The sequence below is a fragment of the Sparassis crispa genome, assembly GCF_003851025.1.
Source record: "Sparassis crispa DNA, contig_000006F, whole genome shotgun sequence".
NCBI lineage: Eukaryota > Fungi > Basidiomycota > Agaricomycetes > Polyporales > Sparassidaceae > Sparassis > Sparassis crispa.
In genome coordinates, this window is record NW_020939753.1 from 1,012,047 (window position 1) to 1,030,128 (window position 18,082).

The following is an 18,082-nucleotide window of genomic DNA, read 5'->3' on the forward strand; positions in this document are numbered from 1 at the left end:
ACAGAGATTCCCAGCATTCTCACAAATTAAATAACATCGAGACCCAGATAGAAACGAAGGGGAGTGTGAAGGGAATGGAGGGGCAAGACCTGCAAGGCCTTGTAGATCGTGACTTTAATAAACCCAGTAGATAAAATGAATGACTGCGGCGAGCTTCTCCCAAAGCTCACTGCGAAGCTGAAAGTGGAACGACCTTCATTACGAGGGAGCATACCAGGTGAGGGTGGTCACTCCGACAGGGAAGGTGTATGTAGCCTGGGCATTTCAGTATCAGTAACTCAGTCTTCGCGAGGTGTCGTTGACTTACCTGATAGCCGCGGAACTCGATGGTGGTCGCGATTGGGGTCGGATCCCAAGAACCATTGGGCTGATCATCCCTAGAGACCAGGACGAATACGATAATCAGCGGTGGCAATCCCCGGGGTTATTCGAGACCGATTTACCAATTGAGGACCACGAGACTGTACCGATTCCAGTCGGAGGAACTAACCCGTCCAGTAACATAGCCAGCGACAACCAAGCCCCAGTTCAACGAACCGCCCACGGTCGTCTCGATGCGCTGACCGACCGGACCGCCGGAGTCCTTGGGAAGGATGGCCTTAGACGCCTGAGCCATGGCGTAGACTAGCAGAGCACGAAAGTCAGATTGACGCCGTATATATGTAGTATGTATACGCACACTCCTGGTTGTAGCTGTAGCTACCGTTGCTATTGACGGTGACAATAGGGCGGCAGGGAGGGCTGCAGCTGTTCGATCCAGGAAGCATCGGATTTCCGTTACCGTCAAGAGCAAGGTTCCACATGGCTGCCGTCTTCGCCCAATAGTTTGGAGCGCCAAAGTAGCTGTGGACCCATAGTTAGGCATGGGTGCAGGAACAATGGAGCGCAAGTCTTACATGTTATCTATGTACCACTGCACGTAACATATCAATCATGTGCACAGTTCATCAGCCGGGGAGGCGTACCTTGATATCACTCCACCAGTCGCTGCCATACGAACCCGTGCACTCGGTGAAGTGGACTGACTTGGAAGGATAGGCCTGCTCGAAGGTCGCCTGCTCGCTCACGTTCCCGGAGTAGCAGTGAAACGACACGCCGTCGAATGCGCTGGCGGCTTGTTGCATCTATCAAGGAGATATGAGCACGATGACATCGAAGGCTGAAGAGCCGGACCACGCACGAGTTGCTCCGGGTAGCTCGCGGCATCGTTCCAGTTGTGCTCGTATCCAATCAGAATGACGCTAGAGAAGCCGTTGTTGTTCAACAACGTTCTCAGAGACAAACCAATCTGGGCCTCCTGGGAAGCGGAGATAAGGCACGTTGGATACGAAGGATTGCTATTTTGGGGCTCGTTCTGCGAAGTGCAGTGTCAGCGCAACTGCATCCGACTTGAATACTACTGCCAACCTGAATGCCAACTGCCCATACGTTGAAACCCTGGGACTGGAAACCTTGCACACACTTCAAAAGATAGTTGGCGTCTGGGAAAGAATATCACGTTGAGTAGAGACTCGAGATGAGTGGGATAGAAGGCTTACAGGTATCAGTGTACGTATCAAGGAACGACCCTCCAGACATACTTCCACTGTCTTTCATCCATCCCGGCTGCGTGATATCTAAGGATTGTCTGTTGCATGATCAGGCACTCGAAGATAACTTACCGGCGACCAGGGCACAAGGTGAATTTTCAGGCCGCTGTTGATGCTTAGAATGTCGGTGAGGACAGAGAACAGGTAGGACGGCGCGTTGCCGATGTTGAAGCTGTTGAGCGCAGTGTCTCCACTGACGTCGTCGAAGCTGTAGACTGGGGATCGTAGATGTGTGAGCACAAGTTCCTCTCCATAACCGTCCTTCACCTACCGGAAGCAGAGAAGTCGGATGCACCAAGTGGGATACGAAGGTAGGAGACACCCGCGGCGTTCTTGCTGTCCGTAGCTAAATCGGTCCAGTCACGAAGGATTGAACTAACACACCGTCAACACTTACGATCGAACAAGTAGCCCAGGACACTCCAGTAGTTTGCCGCATTCTGAGACTACAGCGCAAAGTATGTCGGTAATCATTCGTTCTACGGTACGCGATGCACACCTTAAGGTTGCTCAGGATCTCTGCAGAAGAGTCGGCTGCGTGGAAGTATATGAGCTCACTAACACGACCAGGCGGAGCTTTGGCCACGTACTCAAGGCAGCACCGAAGCCGATCATCTGCTGGTAGACCGTAGAATCGTCCACGACAATATCCGCCTGCCCGATTGCTCCGGGCGTGTTCCAAGGAATGGGATTGGGTGAAAGATTGGTGTAAGTGAATAGTGAATCACGATTCCATGTCGTTTGCCACTTCAAAGAATAGTTCACAGTAATTAGTCGCGGCGCATCTGCATCGGAAAGGCGGCGTACAATATCATATATGGAAGTTATGGACTGTGAGGCAATGGGAGTTGCCAACAGCACGCATGAGGCCAGCAGACGCGAGAACATGTTGACAAGAGTCCTAGGCCTGGAGGCGTATGCGGAGGGAAAGAGGAAGTAAAAAACAAAGGTCACATCAAACGCCCGCGAGGCCCTTTATATTTCCGTCGTCCGTCGGCAACTGCCACCATGGCTAGCACATTGTGCAACATAGCCACGAGGTTTCGATTTTTTTGTCCGTCCGCGACTCTCATAGAGACAGCGCCAGATTCGTGAGTACCATCAGATGTGAATTTCCGCAGTGCACGGCACAGCACTGGACAAGATTGGGCCGCTGACCATCGATTATCCTCAAATTCGGTACCTGACGCGGTGGTAGCACTGCGATGCACGAGCGACGACATCCATCAGATCAACAGAGACTGACGAAGAGCGAGCGCAGAGAATGCAGAATAGGGCTGCATTGTGGCCCGTAGGCCACCCGACGATGCCTCATGACCATGTCGCTCGCGGTGGGAAAGTAAAGACACCTGCGGGCAGAATTCCCAACTCCATGGAGAAAGGCCAGTGACCATGAGTGTTATGAACCACAAGACGATGGCGGCCTCTGGAGGCTGATGGTAGGTAGCAATCCCTTGACCAGACAGAATGAGATCTTTCGGCCCTGGTAAGCACCTGATAGCGCGAATAAAGTTCCCAGGACGGATGGGGGCCAGAGCATCTCCAGAGGTGGAAACATGAGGCGACGTCGATAAGATTTGTCAGAACCTTCCGGGACCGCATGGTAAGATACAATATGAATGCACAGAAGTGATTGGCGCAAGATGAGAACCCTGAAAACCGAGTGAAGTATGCAAATTAGTACAGCACTGATGCCGCACAGGTATACCATGTCGGAACACAGGATTACGATCCGGACTTTGCGCCGGCCGATGTGATTGAGCCAGAAAATGGGCGTGGCAAGCCGCTGCTTATACCTTCGCCATGACAATTTTTCTGAAAAAAAGAGAAATTTAGCCCAGAAGCCAGATCGCACGGTTTAAGGTGAGCAGACGTGTCCTTCGCCATAACGGAATTTTACACAGAAAAGAGCAGGGCGCAGCTTGGCGGGATCGGAAAGACTTCGGATCTTCCTCGTATGGAAATACTATCATGTGACCATTTCACGCGACGCGACTGCCACGTGATCGTTGAACGCATGTTGACCTCGAGTGTACACTGTACTCTGCGTTCTTGACCTCACCATCGCCCGCTTTGCAGCAGGACACCACACTACGCACTCGGCTCAGAGATCGCAGCTGGAGAAACCACTTTCTACTATTTCTACTAGCTTTTGCGCTAACTCACTCACATTCCGAGTATTCGACGGACCATATGCATCCGTCTCACTGAATAGTCGCTCCGATCTCCGGCTATACTTCTCATTTACACGACGCGAGCCCCCACACTGGGTTCCTCGCCGCCTCTTGAATACTATCGCGACATCCTATTCTTGACGCCCATATCTGCTCTCTATGGCACACAATTATTATCCACCACAAATAGGCAACTGGTGGCTCGGCGACAATCTGGGGTCAGGTTTCTCTGGTGCGCACGCATCTTCTACTCATCCGCATTGCGCACCAGACATGTGTGGTGTGTGCTCACTCTATGCAACCCAGGATCCATCTTCCGCGCCACAAACCTACACACGGGCCAAGTTGTCGCGCTGAAAATCCAGCGCCTAAACGCCGAATGTCCTACGAACAGCTATGAGCGCCACTTCTACCCCGCGCTGCAGGGCGGACTGGGGATGCCGACGCTGTGGGCGGACGGCACGTATGGCAAGTGGGACTACCTCGCCATCGACCTGCTCGGCCCCAGTCTCGACTCGCTCTTTCGGCGGAGCGGGAAGGCGGTCATGGACCTGCGCAGCGTGTGCTGCATCGGGATGCAAGTGGTCAGTCCGCTCCCTGCCTCCGCGTCCCCGTCGTAATGTCAACGCTTCTTCGCATGGTTATCTCCCCTGCCGTCCCGGATCTGTGCGTGGTAAGATCAATAGATTGGAGTTCATGCATTCGCGTGGCGTGTTGCATCGTGATATCCAGCTTGGGAACTGCGTCGTCGGGCTGCCGCCAAACGACAAGATTATCTACATGATAGACTTTGGCTTCTCGAAATTCTACATCGATCCTGCTACGAAGCGCCATATACCAGACAGCAAGGTGAAGCGCGACTTCATAGGCAACTATTGGTTCACCTCCGTGGGAGTACATTGCAGAGGCAGAGGTGAGTAAAAGGCTGCCAACCATGTACATTTGATTGATGCTTGCTTTGCTGCCCGACGCAGTACCCTCCCGCCGAGATGATCTCGAGGCCGTGGCGCTGATGCTCATACACCTCCTCACTCCCGGTGGCCTCAGCTGGACGCGGAATGGCGTCCCAAGAACGGACGCTGCGCACGACCGCCTCATGCGTGAGAAGCGCGATACCCGCCCCGAAGACCTCTGCTGTGGTCTGCCAGCAGAATTCGAGGAGTTCCTCCGTTACTGCCGCCGATTGAAATTCGCTGAGTGCCCTGATTACTCTCGCTGGATCGAGGAATTCAAGGCTCTCTTGGAGTACAAGGGACAACCTACCAGTTCGCTCTTCATCTGGCCGCCGCCAGATCCACAAGTGCGTTATATTTGTTCTTCACGATCTTGATAGGAACTCACGCTGTCCAACAATTATCGCAGCCTATAGTGCAAGCTCCGCCAGCGCGACGCTCGCAACCAGTTGATCCTGCAAAGGTGGAGGGAATCCTCAACGGCCTGGTCAACGACATGGCAAACGTGCACCTGGGCGAACGCCAGGTGCTGGGTGACCGCAGCGAAGTCGCCAACAGAGTACGTGTGACGAACGCCAACGCACCCGCAGCACCGACAGGGTATGCGGACGACGTCATCGTCATCAGCAGCGACGACGAGAACGCTCCGGGTAAGGCGCCGGCGGCGGTGCGGCTGCCGAAGGCCATGCATCTCGCAAAACTTGCGCAAGCGGTGCCTGACGCGACGGACAACGTCGCGCTCGCGCGGGTGGTGCTCGAGTTCATCCAAGTGCTGCAGGAGAACCGGTCGCGCACACTGACGAAGGAGGGGTTCGCGGTGCTGGACGCTCTGTACAAGCAGATGGCGGACCCGTCGGTGTACGTGCAGCCGCTGCGCACGTCGCGGCCGCGCAACAGCGCCGCGGACGGCGTGGAGGAAGGGCCCGAGCCGCGGCATGTGAAGACGAACAAGCTGTGGACTCTGCGGCGGAATGCGGCGGCGGCGAAGAGCAACAAGGCGCTGGCACAGCTGGTGGCGGAATTTGGGACTGTCATCAATCGCAGCAGCGGGCGCACCGTCACGAAAGACGCGTTCGGATTCCTGGATGCGTTGTCGGGGAGGTTGAGATCTCTGGGCTAGCTTGGCGGGGGTGCTGCCGTTCTTGTTCTCGGTTGGATATTGTCTTGTACTAAACTAACGTCGATATTGTAGCTTCGAATTTTGTGAGTCCACCCGTTTGACTTTTCAGACTTGGGTGCTGATTCGGGTTGTGTTCTTGGACAGATATGCGATACATTCCTACTCTGCCCGTCCACTTTCCGCAACAGATCTGCCCAGGTGCCGTCCAGTCCTGGGTTACTTACAGCCTGGTTCGCACTGTCGAGAGAAAACAGGAAGTGGCACGATTTGAATTGGCAGACGCTCTTGAGCGCGGCTATCACGTGTGAACCGTTCACTTCTGCTAAGTCGGATGGAAGTAGGGCATTAGGGTACTTCAGAGTAGGGGTTTCGACCGGGTTTCGAGCTGGCTCGACACGGGTTTCGAGAAATCTGAACGAAGACGACGTTGGTTTTGAGATCAGGGCTCGAAGCCAGTTTTCGGCTTCTTCGGCATGAACTTCGGACTCTGAAAGTGAACCGTGCAAGAGCGATCGAAACGCCACATTTAGAAGGTGTCTGGAGAGACGCCCATCCGGCATGCCCCGCCATGAGTCCACTGGGCATAAAAAAGAGCAGCCGCGAGAGTGAAACGTTAGTCCCTTGTCCCCCGCCCCTTCCCTCTCCCTCCTTTCCATAGATTTGCAGGCGGTGTGTCCTGACCCCCTCCTCTCTTGTCGGCCATGCACAAAGACTTGTCCAGTGGACGGATAACCGTCGAACAGACCCCGTTCATTATTCCAGACTTCAATGTTAAGGATTTGCTGTCAGCGATCCCGTATGTTGTTCTGCGTTCCCGTTCGCGTTGCATCCTCAGTACCCATTCACCAGAGCACACTGTCACAAGCGGTCCATGTTCCGTTCCTCTCTCTATGCGTGCGTACACGTGTCGCGTCGCGTCGCGCTGCACTGACACGTCCTCCAGGTTCTGGGACTTTTTCCTGCTTGCATGCATCTACAAACTGGCAACCTTTGCGGATACGCTCATCACCCCAGCGAGCATTCCGAACCCGTACCTCTACTGTTTTGCGCGCTTCGCTCTGTGGTCGCTGTACGGCTTTGCCGCGGGTCTCGTCGCTACCGGCGTGTGGGTCGTCGCCCATGAGTGCGGTCACCAGGCCTTCTCCGAGTCCAAGACCGTGAACAACGCTGTCGGCTGGGTCCTGCATTCTGCGTACGTCCATGTCCAAATTTTCTTGCTGTGCTGGCGCGTCATAACATGTGATAATGTCCCGTAGCCTCGGTGTGCCGTACCACTCCTGGCGCATCACCCATGCGAAGCATCATGCTTCTACTGGCCACATGACACAGGACCAGGTCTACGTGCCCAAGACGCGTTCTCAGTTGGGCCTCCCACAATTTCAGCCCGATCAAGAGGACCTTCGTGGCTCCAGTGTCACTCAGGAAGTCATGAGCGAACTCTGGGATGCTATCGGTGACACACCCATTGGTGCATCTTGGGGAGTTGCCACCTACTTGGTGAGTTGTAACAGTAGTAATCTGTTGGTTCTGGTATTTATGTAACCACTATTTTTGCTGTTAGCTTGCTGGTTGGATCATGTACATACTCAGGAACGCGTCGGGGCAGCATAGATATCCGGCATTCACCAACCGTAAGGTTACCCTCATATCGTTATTATACACCCCTTACAAAGGATGTGTTTCATTCAGACTTCGACCCATCTGCTGCCATGTTCAGCCCCCACCATCGCAATCAGATCATTGTTTCCGATGTTGGTATCGCTCTGTGGGCAGCGGGAGTAATTACGTGGATTTACTACAAGGGATTCGCGGAAGTCTTCTGTCTCTACCTCGTCCCTTACCTTTGGTATGTCACCTGCGTCATATTTTACGCTATGTCGGCTCATCTGTCGTAGGGTGAACCACTGGCTCGTTATGGTCACCTTCCTTCAACACACCGACCCCATTCTCCCTCACTACCGTGCAGGCGAGTTCACTTTCCCCCGCGGCGCGCTTGCCACCCTGGACCGTAACCTCCTAGGCGAATGCGGCAGCTTCATGGGATGGATCGGTGCGTGCGCCACCCACGGCATCTCGGAGACGCACGTCGCGCACCATGTCGCCAGCAAGATCCCGCACTACCACGCGTACGTCTTCAGTCCTGCAATTTTCTTCGTGGTGCTGATGAAGCAATATATATTGACAGATGGGAGGCCTCCGATGCTCTCCGCCTCAGGCTCGCTCAGTCGGGCATTAAGCTCGAGGGCCGTCCCAGCGGCTGGATGGAGATGTACCGTGTCTTCAGGGAGTGCAAGGTCAGTCTGATAGTTGATAATCCGCCATTGCGTCGTCGCTAATGTTATTTCTGCCTCGTCAGTTCGTCGAGGACGAAGGCGACATTGTCTTCTACAAGAACGCCAGGGGCCTCGCCGCGACGCGCCCCATCTACCTAGACAACACCGCAAGCGACTCCGGTATCGAGATAGACAAGGACGCGTAGAGCGCGCGGACAGCGGTCCGGCGACGCTTCTTCGTTCGTTGTTAAGACAATCCATCACGCGTTACATACTCCGCCCCATCACTCCTGTTCACCGTGCACTCCTTGTGTCGCCGCTGCGCTGGAAAGTAGACGTTGAAGAGACACTCGTTAAAAGTGGGCGCGAGCTTCGCCGTGTCTGCAGATAGAGATAGTACGATAATTAGATGATCACTGCCCCAGCTCAGAGTCACGATGAAGATATGAGTGAGGCGGAACACACCTCGACGTTGATGAGACGCGCCCATGCACTTATGGCGCTAGGTCCAAGATATTGACATACACTCAGCCTACGTATATACTCGTCCAATGTCCTCCAGAATCATCTGTATTGTCTGCGCGTCGCGCGAAAGACTTTACATTGTGAATTCGATCAGTCACCAGAGCGGTGGTTTCCAGTGAGATACAGCCGCAGAAGACGGAGCGACCACCCCAACTCTAATTCTAATCGCAGATTCGATGAACTAAATCAGATCTCCTGGAGACAAATTCATTTGGACAACTAATGGTGATCTGCCGCAGCACTAGGCGCAGCGGCGCGCGTCGTCCTGATCATCGCGAGCTCTTCGACGAGCGTCTGGCGGCGATACTCGAGGCGCAGGTTCGGGACGTTGGTCTGCGCGCAGAGGAAACGATGAGCACCGCGGGACACAGTTGGCGGACGCACCTTGTCGACGTCGTTCCCGCAGGCGCCGGGGAGGTACCACTCCTGCCCGAGCCAGTGGCGTTTGATCTCCATCTCGAACCCGCTCTGGATGACGGAGTTGCGCGCGAGTTCTGCGAGCGAGCTCTGCGGAAGCTTGTAGATCTGCACAATGTGTGTGTGTTTGTGAGCGACGGAACGCAGACACGATCGTGGCAGGAGCACTTACGTGCGCCGCGACGCTGTACTCCTCCAGCAGCGGTTCCTGTCGCGACACCGGGTTACAGGCGGATCATAATGCGCGGCGAATCGTGGGCACGCACCTTTGTGAAGTGGAACTGCAACGGATCGTCGGTACTGAGGCTGACGTTGAGCCCGACCTTGAAGAAGTCCGGGAGCGGGTTGCGCTCGTACGTGAGGAAGAGCGCGTTGTTGCTGATCGGGCTCATCGCGAGTCCGATCTGCTTGAGGTAGAAGAGGTATTGCAGCGCGGGCACCTTGCGGAGCAGGATGCCGTGCGAGATCGAGTGCGCGGTGAGGAACGCGGACGTGAGGTGGTCCGTGTCGCCCGCTTCGCCTGCGTGGGGGCGGAAGACGAAGGTGTCTATGCACCAGGTCAGTGAGAAAGATAGAAGAGGGGGGCAGAGACGCACTGAAGCCACGGGCGTGCCGCCAGTGGTTGAGGCTCGCCATGTTTGCATACATGTAGTACACCCTGGCGAACGGTGAGGCTCGATCTTGAGACCAGGTACTGCTGTTGCTCACCAGTAGGAGTATGGTGGGGACTCTACGTCATTCCAGAGGCGCGGGAAGGGGAACTTCTTGTGATACCGCCTCTCCGTCTTGGACTCGTCGTCAACCGTATCGAACCCGACAACACGCTGCAAGAACACGTGCAATTCCGGGTGTGATGACGGGTTTTGCGTGACCTCAAACAACGGACGAAATACGTCTGAGCAATACGTCAGTCCATTCCACTCCGATAAACCGAGCACAGCCGCACGCACTTCGCACAATGTCTTCGAATGTGTTGACGGAGCCATTTTGTTTGTATACGTCGTACAGACGTGGGACTTGAATGAGCCAGCGGACGTTATGCGAGAACAACTTGTTGTGGACGATCCAGCGCGCGAGTTTGTCCCATTCTTCGGGATGTCGTCCATATATGCTGATGCGCCATTCACTATTCTGCATCGGATGTGAGTTCACTAAAGCAGACCAGAAGTTACATCACACACTTGGTATTTGCTTTGTTCTTGATCGGTCATGACCTCTGCATGGACAAAATAAATTAGTCTGTCACAATTTCGCCTGTCCAGCATACATACCCTGCGTGAGCTCAGCCAGATACCGGCCAGTGATGTAATTATCTGTTTTCAAGAAAATTTCACGTAGTCTTGACTCTCCGATCGGATTGTACTTGAGATTGAACTTGTCAAAGCGATGGAACGAGTCCTGGTGTGCGTGCATGTCGAGCGTGTCGATCGACAGGTCGTACGCAGTGAGGTTCAGAGACTGGAACACCTGTTCCAACGTCAGCTCCTTGCCATCACGGAACGTCACGACATCCTACACCAAATCGCGACGATCAAGAAAAGCAGGGCAAATTTCAAGCGTGCGTGTACTGACATCTGGACTGCGCTTCATTTTAGACTTGATAAACCGCAGTAGGTGCTTCTGGTTCATGCTGCTAGAATGGTGGACATGTGTGTCGACCTTGCGGACATTGTAAAAATCACTAGGATCATAAGGTAAGAAGACACCAAGTCCGGAACGATGCCACAAACCGGTGTGGGACCGCCTGCATACGACAGGAGAAATCAGATGAGCATCTAGAGAACCAAAACCTGGCACCGACTTTCATCTCTGCGAGCTCCTGATGCTCGTTGAGGAGGCTGTACATGGTGAACTTGCTAGAGAGGTAATTGAGCCGTCGGAAGGCAAAGCTTTTAGTGGGCCCGTCTGATACTACGGAGAGCACATATTCTAGGTCGATAAAATACTCTCTGATGCTCGGGATTTCGAACAGCGGATCTTCGTCTTCAGACAGTAGTCTTTGGTTAGATCCGTCGTTGACAAGCGCGATAGAACGCACCATCGGACCGATAATACACTTGATACACACCCTTCTCATCGAGGGCAAAGTGCCATCCATCAGGATCGGGGCCTGGTATCTCGCAGTCCTCAAAGACAAATTCTTCCTCGGGGGTATCTGAATGGTGAGAAACGAGTGTCTCCTTGTCCGCCCAATGCCAATGCGGCGGTGGAGGACGAGGGTAGATTTTCCAAGGCTTAAACAGGCTCTCTGGCATGGGGTATGCGGTGTGGTCAGCATCGGGACGCACACCAGCCACTGTCGCAATCTCTTCAGGCAGTCCAGAGAAGACACCGTCATGGTCTCGCGGGTTGTACCCCAACAGCTGGCCAGAGCGTAACATATATTTGTCGCGCAGCTCAAGACAGATCTGCAGTGCCCTTAATATTGGGGAGACTTCGGACGAGATCGACGGTTCTGCAGCACGCAACGACGAACATATACGCAGGCTGAGCATAATTGTTAAGATATGCAGCGCGCGGCATACCTGGCGCCCCGCCCACCAACTTAAGGTCCTCCGCAAGAACGCTCACGCCCGACGCCTTACCCGAGGGTATTACGGGCTCCGGGATGGCGGACAACTTGTAGCTGCCCACATGCAGCTCCGCGTGCACGTCTGTTCCGTGGAAGAGCGGGGAGCCCATGACAGACGTGGGTCGAGATGCATTCGCTACGTCCGACCCACGGCGGTGGGCCCATAGTTTCTCCTCAATCTAAACAAGGTCACGTTGGGAGACTGCACGAGGAACTCAAAGCTTAATAGGCATACGTGGTGTAGGGCCTTCTCATCGTTATATCCGAAAAACGCATCTTTGGTCTCCGGGATGTGCAACCCATTGGGTGAACCATTGGTACCGCTATGAGAGAGTGTATCGTGGTTGGGCTCGCCGTTGTTTGGGTGGTGGTCGCTCTCAGCCTCTGGCACAGTGACGGTCATGGCAGTTCGAAGTAAGTGGGATGTGTTTTCCGTGACTCGGTCGACAGGAGGAACCGTTGGTTACTAGTTGGTTATGTATTTTACATGAGCATCAGAGCGACCGAAGCAGTTCTGACCAAAGTTTTGCTGCCGGATCGGGCAGCCGGTGGGCTCAATGGCGATTACCATCCGTGGCCCTGCAACGCAATCAGTACAGTAATGCAATTGCATTACATAAGTGCATCACTTGCTCCCTCCCTACGTGCGTTGCATATGAAACTGGAATCGCGTTCGCTGGCAGCTTGTTTGTCCGGGACAAATAGAGCCTTATAGGGTAGGGGCGGGTGGCTGCCGGCAGTGTGCGGCAACGTCCGAGCACCGACGACGCAACTCCTTCACATTGAATTGTGAGCTCGAGGGGCTCTGAAAAGCATCAAGTTCTTGTTGCTTGAATGTGCAGTCCTCGACATGCCCAAGCTTCCCCAAGACTGCTGCAGTACTGGGCATTGGTGGTTGCCGGCCCTATGCCGAAGTCATGTGCTGTTACCTCAAAAGGCTCTATTTGTTCGGGACAAATAAACTGGCGCGCAGACGTGATTCCGGTTTCATATGCAACGCACTGTAAACCCACGAATAAATCACTGTTAATACCCATTTACATGCTAAACACGACTGCGAATTTTGATAACAACCACGGGCTGCAAGGATGAAACGAGAGGTGAATCAATGCTCATCAGACCAGATTGCAAAGTTGGTTCAGCTTCGGCAGACCCTCCGTTTCATGAAATCTCCCCGGGAAAATTTCAATAGCTCTTTCTGCAGTAAATAAATGCTCTTCCAAGTTCTCCGGCATAGAATTCTGCAAGTATGGAACTCGGGAGACGAGAAATGCTGGAGAGCCGGCTACCCATTCGGAGAAACTGCAACTGCCTCGACGATCGTTCGCCAGAGCAACGATAGAGTGCCAAATTTAATTAATTTGCTATGTGCACTACACCTATAGTTAGAGTGCCGCTCTCAGCCACCCTCAAACCTTGGCCGTTTTGAAAAGATTGTGGAAACAAGCTCAGATGTGAAACTTTCATATGCAAAAAGTCCGAGAGGTCCCGGGAACGGGTGGAAGAACAGTGGGGGGCCGAACTCTGAAGAAGTTGCATTAGATAACGGTAGAGATGGGTGAAAATAAAACTAAGCCGGTAGATAATCTCGCAAATATTGACGTCGACGCCCGGAATCTCCGCGTGCACATACCTTTGAAGACCTTTGATAGACCTTCACATGTACACAGTACAATCCATTGCCACTATCAGTCTGCTTCATGGTCTCTTTCAGCAAAGCCCGTCTCATCGGGTAACATAACGCTACAAATAAGAGATCACAAGAAACAATCCACTCAGCGCGGTACCCACCGCCGAAACCCATCACTCCTCGATCTCCAGATCACCATATGGCCTCGCCTTGAAATAGCTTTCGTCGAAATGATGTACACGTACGAAACCATCCTCGCCACCCGATGCGTAGCAGTCGCCCTTAGGCGAGACCGCAATCCTGAACATTGCAGACACCATCAGCAAGGCTCGCATGAGCGTGTCTCAAGTCGGGTACTCACGTGTTGACGGGTCCGAAATGACCCTTCACACGCCCTACCTCTTCCTCGAAAATTTTGTGCCAGAAGCGCGTCTCAAATTTACCCTGCCGCAGCGATGTCGTCGTTACGGTCATCGCATCCTGACCACCCCCGAGGAGAACCTGCGATGGAGATACAGTGTCAATGTGTGCAGCACATCGAGGTGGAGGTAGTATGTACGTATGGCTTCCCCGGTGCAAGCGCGGCACTATTGAGCGGCGTCTCCGTCGTGAATGTCTTCAGCACGCTGAGCGTTTTTGTGTCATGTATCTAAAATTCGCCCTCAACCTGTCGGTCCCAACCAACAAACATATGAATGAGCGACCGGACGCACCCGAGCGGTCTTGTCCTTGCTACTCGTGATGAAGTACGAGCGGTCCGCAGAAAGCTGAAGGTCCGTGACGACATCCATATGCGCGCGCTCATTTGATAGCACCTCATCACCCGTCTTGGCGTCGAATAGCGCGACCTTCCCGGACTCGTGCCCTGTGAGGATCAGCGATGGGGTGTATGCAAACGAACAGAGTGTCAGCCTTGAGCCGATGGGGTAAAATATAGACGCAGGCTCTTCTGATTCTGTGGGATCCCATAAGAACACACATTAGCAGTCGGACGCAATGACGTGAGATCGAAGAGAAAATGAGACAGAAAAAGGTAGATGTGGTCAGAGAAGAGAATATTACTGATGTAGGTGGAGGTACGAACGGTTTGTGGGGTCTTCGCGATTGATATTGAAAATGCGCACGGTGCTCTGGTATCCCATGCGCTGCTCGGTGACACAAACGACCTGGTCGTCGTCCTCGCTGAACGCAACGCGCTTCACTGCGGTTGGGAACTCCCAAGAATACAGACACTTGCCCGTCTGCACGGACCATAATCGCATTGTGTTGTCGGCGGAGCCGCTGACGAGTAATTTGCATTGCGCTGGGTAAGCCCACAGACACGGCACAGGAAATTAGTGAAAGACGGGGGATGCCCAATGTCAGGACCGAGATGCAATGCAGACGAGAGTTTTCACGGCGTACAATCGACATCAACCGTCCATACCGCCCCGTTATGCCCGTCATATGTTCCCAGCCGCTCTCCATTATGCGTGTACCACACATTGATGGTCTGGTCCTTCGAGCAGGAAAAGAGTAGATCGCCGTCGTGGTTGAACTTGATCTGCGTCAGGGCGCGTTCTGTACCTTGGAGGAGAATTGGCCTCTGCAAAGATATGAGCAAAATGCCACCTCAAGTATGAATGCGCGCACCATTTTGTTATGGGGGACGATCGAGGAGAATACAAGGGATATGTTTTCAAGCTGCAGCTGAACCGGAGCGAATTGGGAGCGAATCAGATTTTCGGTACCGCGGCAAAGGCCGAGGTTCCCATTTGGGAAAGTCATCATCGCGGCGTTCAGCGGTGGCGGTAGCCCTCTCAGCCTCTCTGCAAGTGTCAGACTTGCAGCATCACATATCCCTGCTTGCAGAATTATATCTCAGCTTGCTGTTCCCAGTTGTATTCTTGGCATGGATGCCGTTGACATACCCAATCTTGCCGCGGTGCAGCTCAATGACCCGACGCCATTGCCAGATGCAGCTCAAACGGAAGCCCAGGTGGACCATCATGGGGTCACTCCGGTGTCGGAAATCGAGCCCCCACGTAAGCGTCAGAGGACAGCCAATGTACTCGAAGCACCGGACTCGACGTCCGCTCTCATGTCAGGAAGCACCACCGAGAGCATGCTAGGTGCCGAGCCTAAGACGGGCGCGGGATTACTGCCTGAGCCCGTCAGGGACGAGGCGTACTACATCGACTGCGCCGACTGTGTCATCAGGGTAGAGAATACGCTCTTCCGGGTGCGTCTCGCCGTCTCCCGTCTCTTTGACCCATGTGGTTTCGAGTACGTTCTGTACTATTCCATGCTGTTCTTCCGATTCTTCTGCGATTGTGCCCTCCAGTCCTCACGGTTCTGTTCTATTCTATCGGCTATGTCTCGCGTCCATTCTCTTCCAGTTGCTTCCAGCCGTTCGTTTGCTCCTCATCTTTCTCCATCTTCCCACTTGCCATGTGACCTCCACGTAACTTCGTACCCCACGTTTTTTCCTGCGTTTTTGTGATAATCCCGACACCGTTTCTGTCCTAGCGTTTCTTCCAATTTTCTTCCATTCATTTCTCCCAGTTTCCAATTTTTCCTCTCGTAATCCACGCCTTTCTACTCCATTCTATCGCATTCTTCGCCTCTCTATTACCCTTTTCCCTTCATTCTGTGTCCATTCGCTGCGAATCCGTGCACCTCCGTCGTGCCTCCCTACTTAGTCATCCCTTCCCTTCCTTTTTTTCCCTTCCATCGATGACGCCCTTCATTATGTAGTTTCCTCAAAATTCTCCGCGTTTCGTATTCTGTTCACGCGACCGTTCAACGTTCATCCCGCACCACTTGGTTTCTGTCTCGCCGAGTTTTCCCAAAATTTTCATCCGTTGCAAATGCACACAGTAGCCCGCTGACGTTATGCCCGCGTCTCTTCTGCCGTTGCAAATTCAAAGCTCGAGTGCTGACGCTTTTGCTGTGACTGTGTGTTAGGTGCACCGCTTCCTCCTCGCGCGGGACGGTTCCGCGTTCCAGGACATGTTCACCCTCCCGCCGCCGACGGCGGGCGGGGAGGGGGCCAGCGACGCACACCCGATCGTCCTCTGGGACGAGCGCGCGTCGGACTTTCGGTTGCTAGTGTCCGTGCTATATGCTCTGTGAGTCCTCCGGCTCGGTTACTCACCGTTCGGAGCTCTGACGCTTTTTCTCCCCCCCCTTTCTTCCGCGGCGTTTTCACTGCTTTCGCTCTGTTCCTGTCCCGTCGTCGTGCCGACCCTCGCCGCCCAGCCCATCCGAGCTGCAAGCATACACCGCACCCGGGGCGTCCCTCCCCCGCCTGCTCACGCTCGTGCACATGACGCACAAGTACCACTTCCTCACGACGGAGGCGTGGGCGCTCGCGGCGCTGCACGGCGCGTTCCAGCAGGCGGTCGCGCAGCAGCAGCAGCAGCGCGCGCTGACGTCGCGCACGCTCAGCCGCACGCTGGACGTGGCGCTGCGCGCGGACCACACGCGCCTGGTGGTGGGCGCGGCGGAGGCGTGGACCGCGCGCGTGCGCACGCGCGCGCTGCCCGCGGCGTGCGCCCTCGCGTTCGTCGACGCGCACCCGTACGCCGGCTGGGCACCCCCGCAATCGGTCGGTGAGGGGGTAGGGGCCGACGTCGCGCGCGCGCTGTGGGCGTTCCGCAGCGCCGCGCATTATGTTGCGCTCATGGAGGTGCAGACGGATTTTACGCTGCCCGGCCCGCCCGCCGCGCCCTCCTCGCCCGCCAGCATCGCTCCTCCTGCGCTGTCCTCCGCCCCGCCGGACGCCCGGATACACGCGGAGGACGCAGAAGAAGAGGACGGGCCCCCGCCGGTGCTGACGCCGGAGCAGAAACGGCGGCTGCTGTCGGGGCACTTTGCGCTCGCGCGGCGGTGGGCGGCGCTGTGCGCGGGGGCGCCGCCGGGGTTCGCGCGGCCGGAGGGGTGCACGTACCACGTGCGCGGGTGCGTGGAGACGTGGGCGGGGGCGTGGCGCGACGCGCTGGGTGCGGCGGGCGGGAGCGGGGACGCGGCGGACGTGCTGGGGCGGCTGGGTGCGGTGGAGCGCGCGGTGGAGGGGAGTGCGGAGGTGAGGGTCGGGCTGACGCCTGCGTGTCGGCGGGAGGCGCTTGGGGCGCTGCGGCGGTGGCGGGGGGAGGTGGAGGAGTGGGTTGGAGGGGTGTGGGTCGATTTGGCGGGGGCGTAGTGTGGGGTTGTGGCTGCTGTCGATGTGCTCTGCTGTGTTGTGTGTGTCTCTCTCTTTTTTAGGCTTTCGATGTGTATGTGTATCATTGGATGTATTTTAGTTTCTGTCTCTCGCGCAGTGCTTTGCACGCGGATGTATGCTATTGTATGCTAGTGCTACTCGCCGATAGTCGAGCACGGTTCTCTGCCGAAGACCCCGGGCGGATCTGTGAGCAAGCGTCACGTTGACACCCCGGAGCATATGGACGACGGACCGCAGGAACTCGAAGGGCGTCGTCGGCTGTATGACGCGGCTCTCCACGCCGCGCAGGCGTCCATCGCGCTCTAACAGCAACCGACGCGTGAGCCACGCAATTTGGCCCCCATTAATCATTGTGCGCATCGTTTTACATCACTCGCGCCTCGGTGACGTCGCCCTGCAGCGCCCGATGACGACGGACCCGAAGTCGCGGACGGTGTTGCTGCAGCGGGCAAAGACGCGCACCACGCACCTGACGCGTCGTCGTCCCGGTATGGCGCGTGCACTGCCATATCGGGAAACACCGCTTTTTCCAGCAGCCGAAGATCGACGGGAAGATCGTGGAGTTGGTCGCCTGCTCGACGTCCCTCGCATGTTCTCGAAAGGACTCGTTGGGGCTGGTGGTTCC

General features: G+C 55.2%; 6 protein-coding genes across 6 annotated transcripts; 3 read left to right on the forward strand and 3 right to left on the reverse strand.

Annotated features, from left to right (window-relative positions):
- Positions 1-198: 198 nt before the first annotated feature.
- Positions 199-2,477, reverse strand: SCP_0703800 (Endo-1,6-beta-D-glucanase; the record flags this gene model as incomplete). The annotated part of the gene is made up of 15 exons (XM_027760306.1): positions 199-255; positions 308-377; positions 444-624; positions 680-843; positions 897-913; positions 966-1,124; positions 1,181-1,354; positions 1,408-1,481; positions 1,539-1,605; positions 1,662-1,804; positions 1,861-1,935; positions 1,987-2,035; positions 2,089-2,123; positions 2,180-2,336; positions 2,397-2,477. 15 exons carry the CDS (start codon positions 2,475-2,477, stop codon positions 199-201), a joined length of 1,503 nt encoding a protein of 500 aa, XP_027616107.1.
- A 1,445-nt stretch (positions 2,478-3,922) lies between these two features.
- Positions 3,923-5,836, forward strand: SCP_0703810 (Casein kinase I homolog HRR25; the record flags this gene model as incomplete). The annotated part of the gene is made up of 5 exons (XM_027760307.1): positions 3,923-3,995; positions 4,070-4,347; positions 4,442-4,676; positions 4,738-5,063; positions 5,126-5,836. 5 exons carry the CDS (start codon positions 3,923-3,925, stop codon positions 5,834-5,836), a joined length of 1,623 nt encoding a protein of 540 aa, XP_027616108.1.
- A 701-nt stretch (positions 5,837-6,537) lies between these two features.
- On the forward strand, positions 6,538-8,315 carry SCP_0703820 (Delta(12) fatty acid desaturase; the record flags this gene model as incomplete). Its single annotated transcript, XM_027760308.1, has 9 exons — positions 6,538-6,632; positions 6,686-6,730; positions 6,780-7,028; positions 7,093-7,333; positions 7,398-7,467; positions 7,526-7,682; positions 7,732-7,962; positions 8,022-8,130; positions 8,193-8,315. The coding sequence occupies 9 exons, from the start codon at positions 6,538-6,540 to the stop codon at positions 8,313-8,315; spliced, it is 1,320 nt and encodes a 439-aa protein (XP_027616109.1).
- Positions 8,316-8,853: 538 nt separating this feature from the next.
- SCP_0703830 (AMP deaminase) lies at positions 8,854-12,026 on the reverse strand (the record flags this gene model as incomplete). Its single annotated transcript, XM_027760309.1, has 15 exons — positions 8,854-8,967; positions 9,019-9,159; positions 9,224-9,259; positions 9,318-9,598; positions 9,648-9,709; positions 9,760-9,946; positions 10,002-10,182; positions 10,233-10,267; positions 10,323-10,563; positions 10,624-10,732; positions 10,782-10,795; positions 10,853-11,034; positions 11,090-11,506; positions 11,577-11,802; positions 11,859-12,026. 15 exons carry the CDS (start codon positions 12,024-12,026, stop codon positions 8,854-8,856), a joined length of 2,394 nt encoding a protein of 797 aa, XP_027616110.1.
- A 1,400-nt stretch (positions 12,027-13,426) lies between these two features.
- SCP_0703840 (Eukaryotic translation initiation factor 3 subunit I) lies at positions 13,427-15,023 on the reverse strand (the record flags this gene model as incomplete). Its single annotated transcript, XM_027760310.1, has 7 exons — positions 13,427-13,553; positions 13,615-13,754; positions 13,813-13,902; positions 13,967-14,208; positions 14,338-14,556; positions 14,658-14,838; positions 14,886-15,023. The coding sequence occupies 7 exons, from the start codon at positions 15,021-15,023 to the stop codon at positions 13,427-13,429; spliced, it is 1,137 nt and encodes a 378-aa protein (XP_027616111.1).
- Positions 15,024-15,144: 121 nt separating this feature from the next.
- On the forward strand, positions 15,145-17,763 carry SCP_0703850 (hypothetical protein; the record flags this gene model as incomplete). The annotated part of the gene is made up of 4 exons (XM_027760311.1): positions 15,145-15,474; positions 16,200-16,363; positions 16,494-17,409; positions 17,590-17,763. 4 exons carry the CDS (start codon positions 15,145-15,147, stop codon positions 17,761-17,763), a joined length of 1,584 nt encoding a protein of 527 aa, XP_027616112.1.
- Positions 17,764-18,082: the final 319 nt, after the last annotated feature.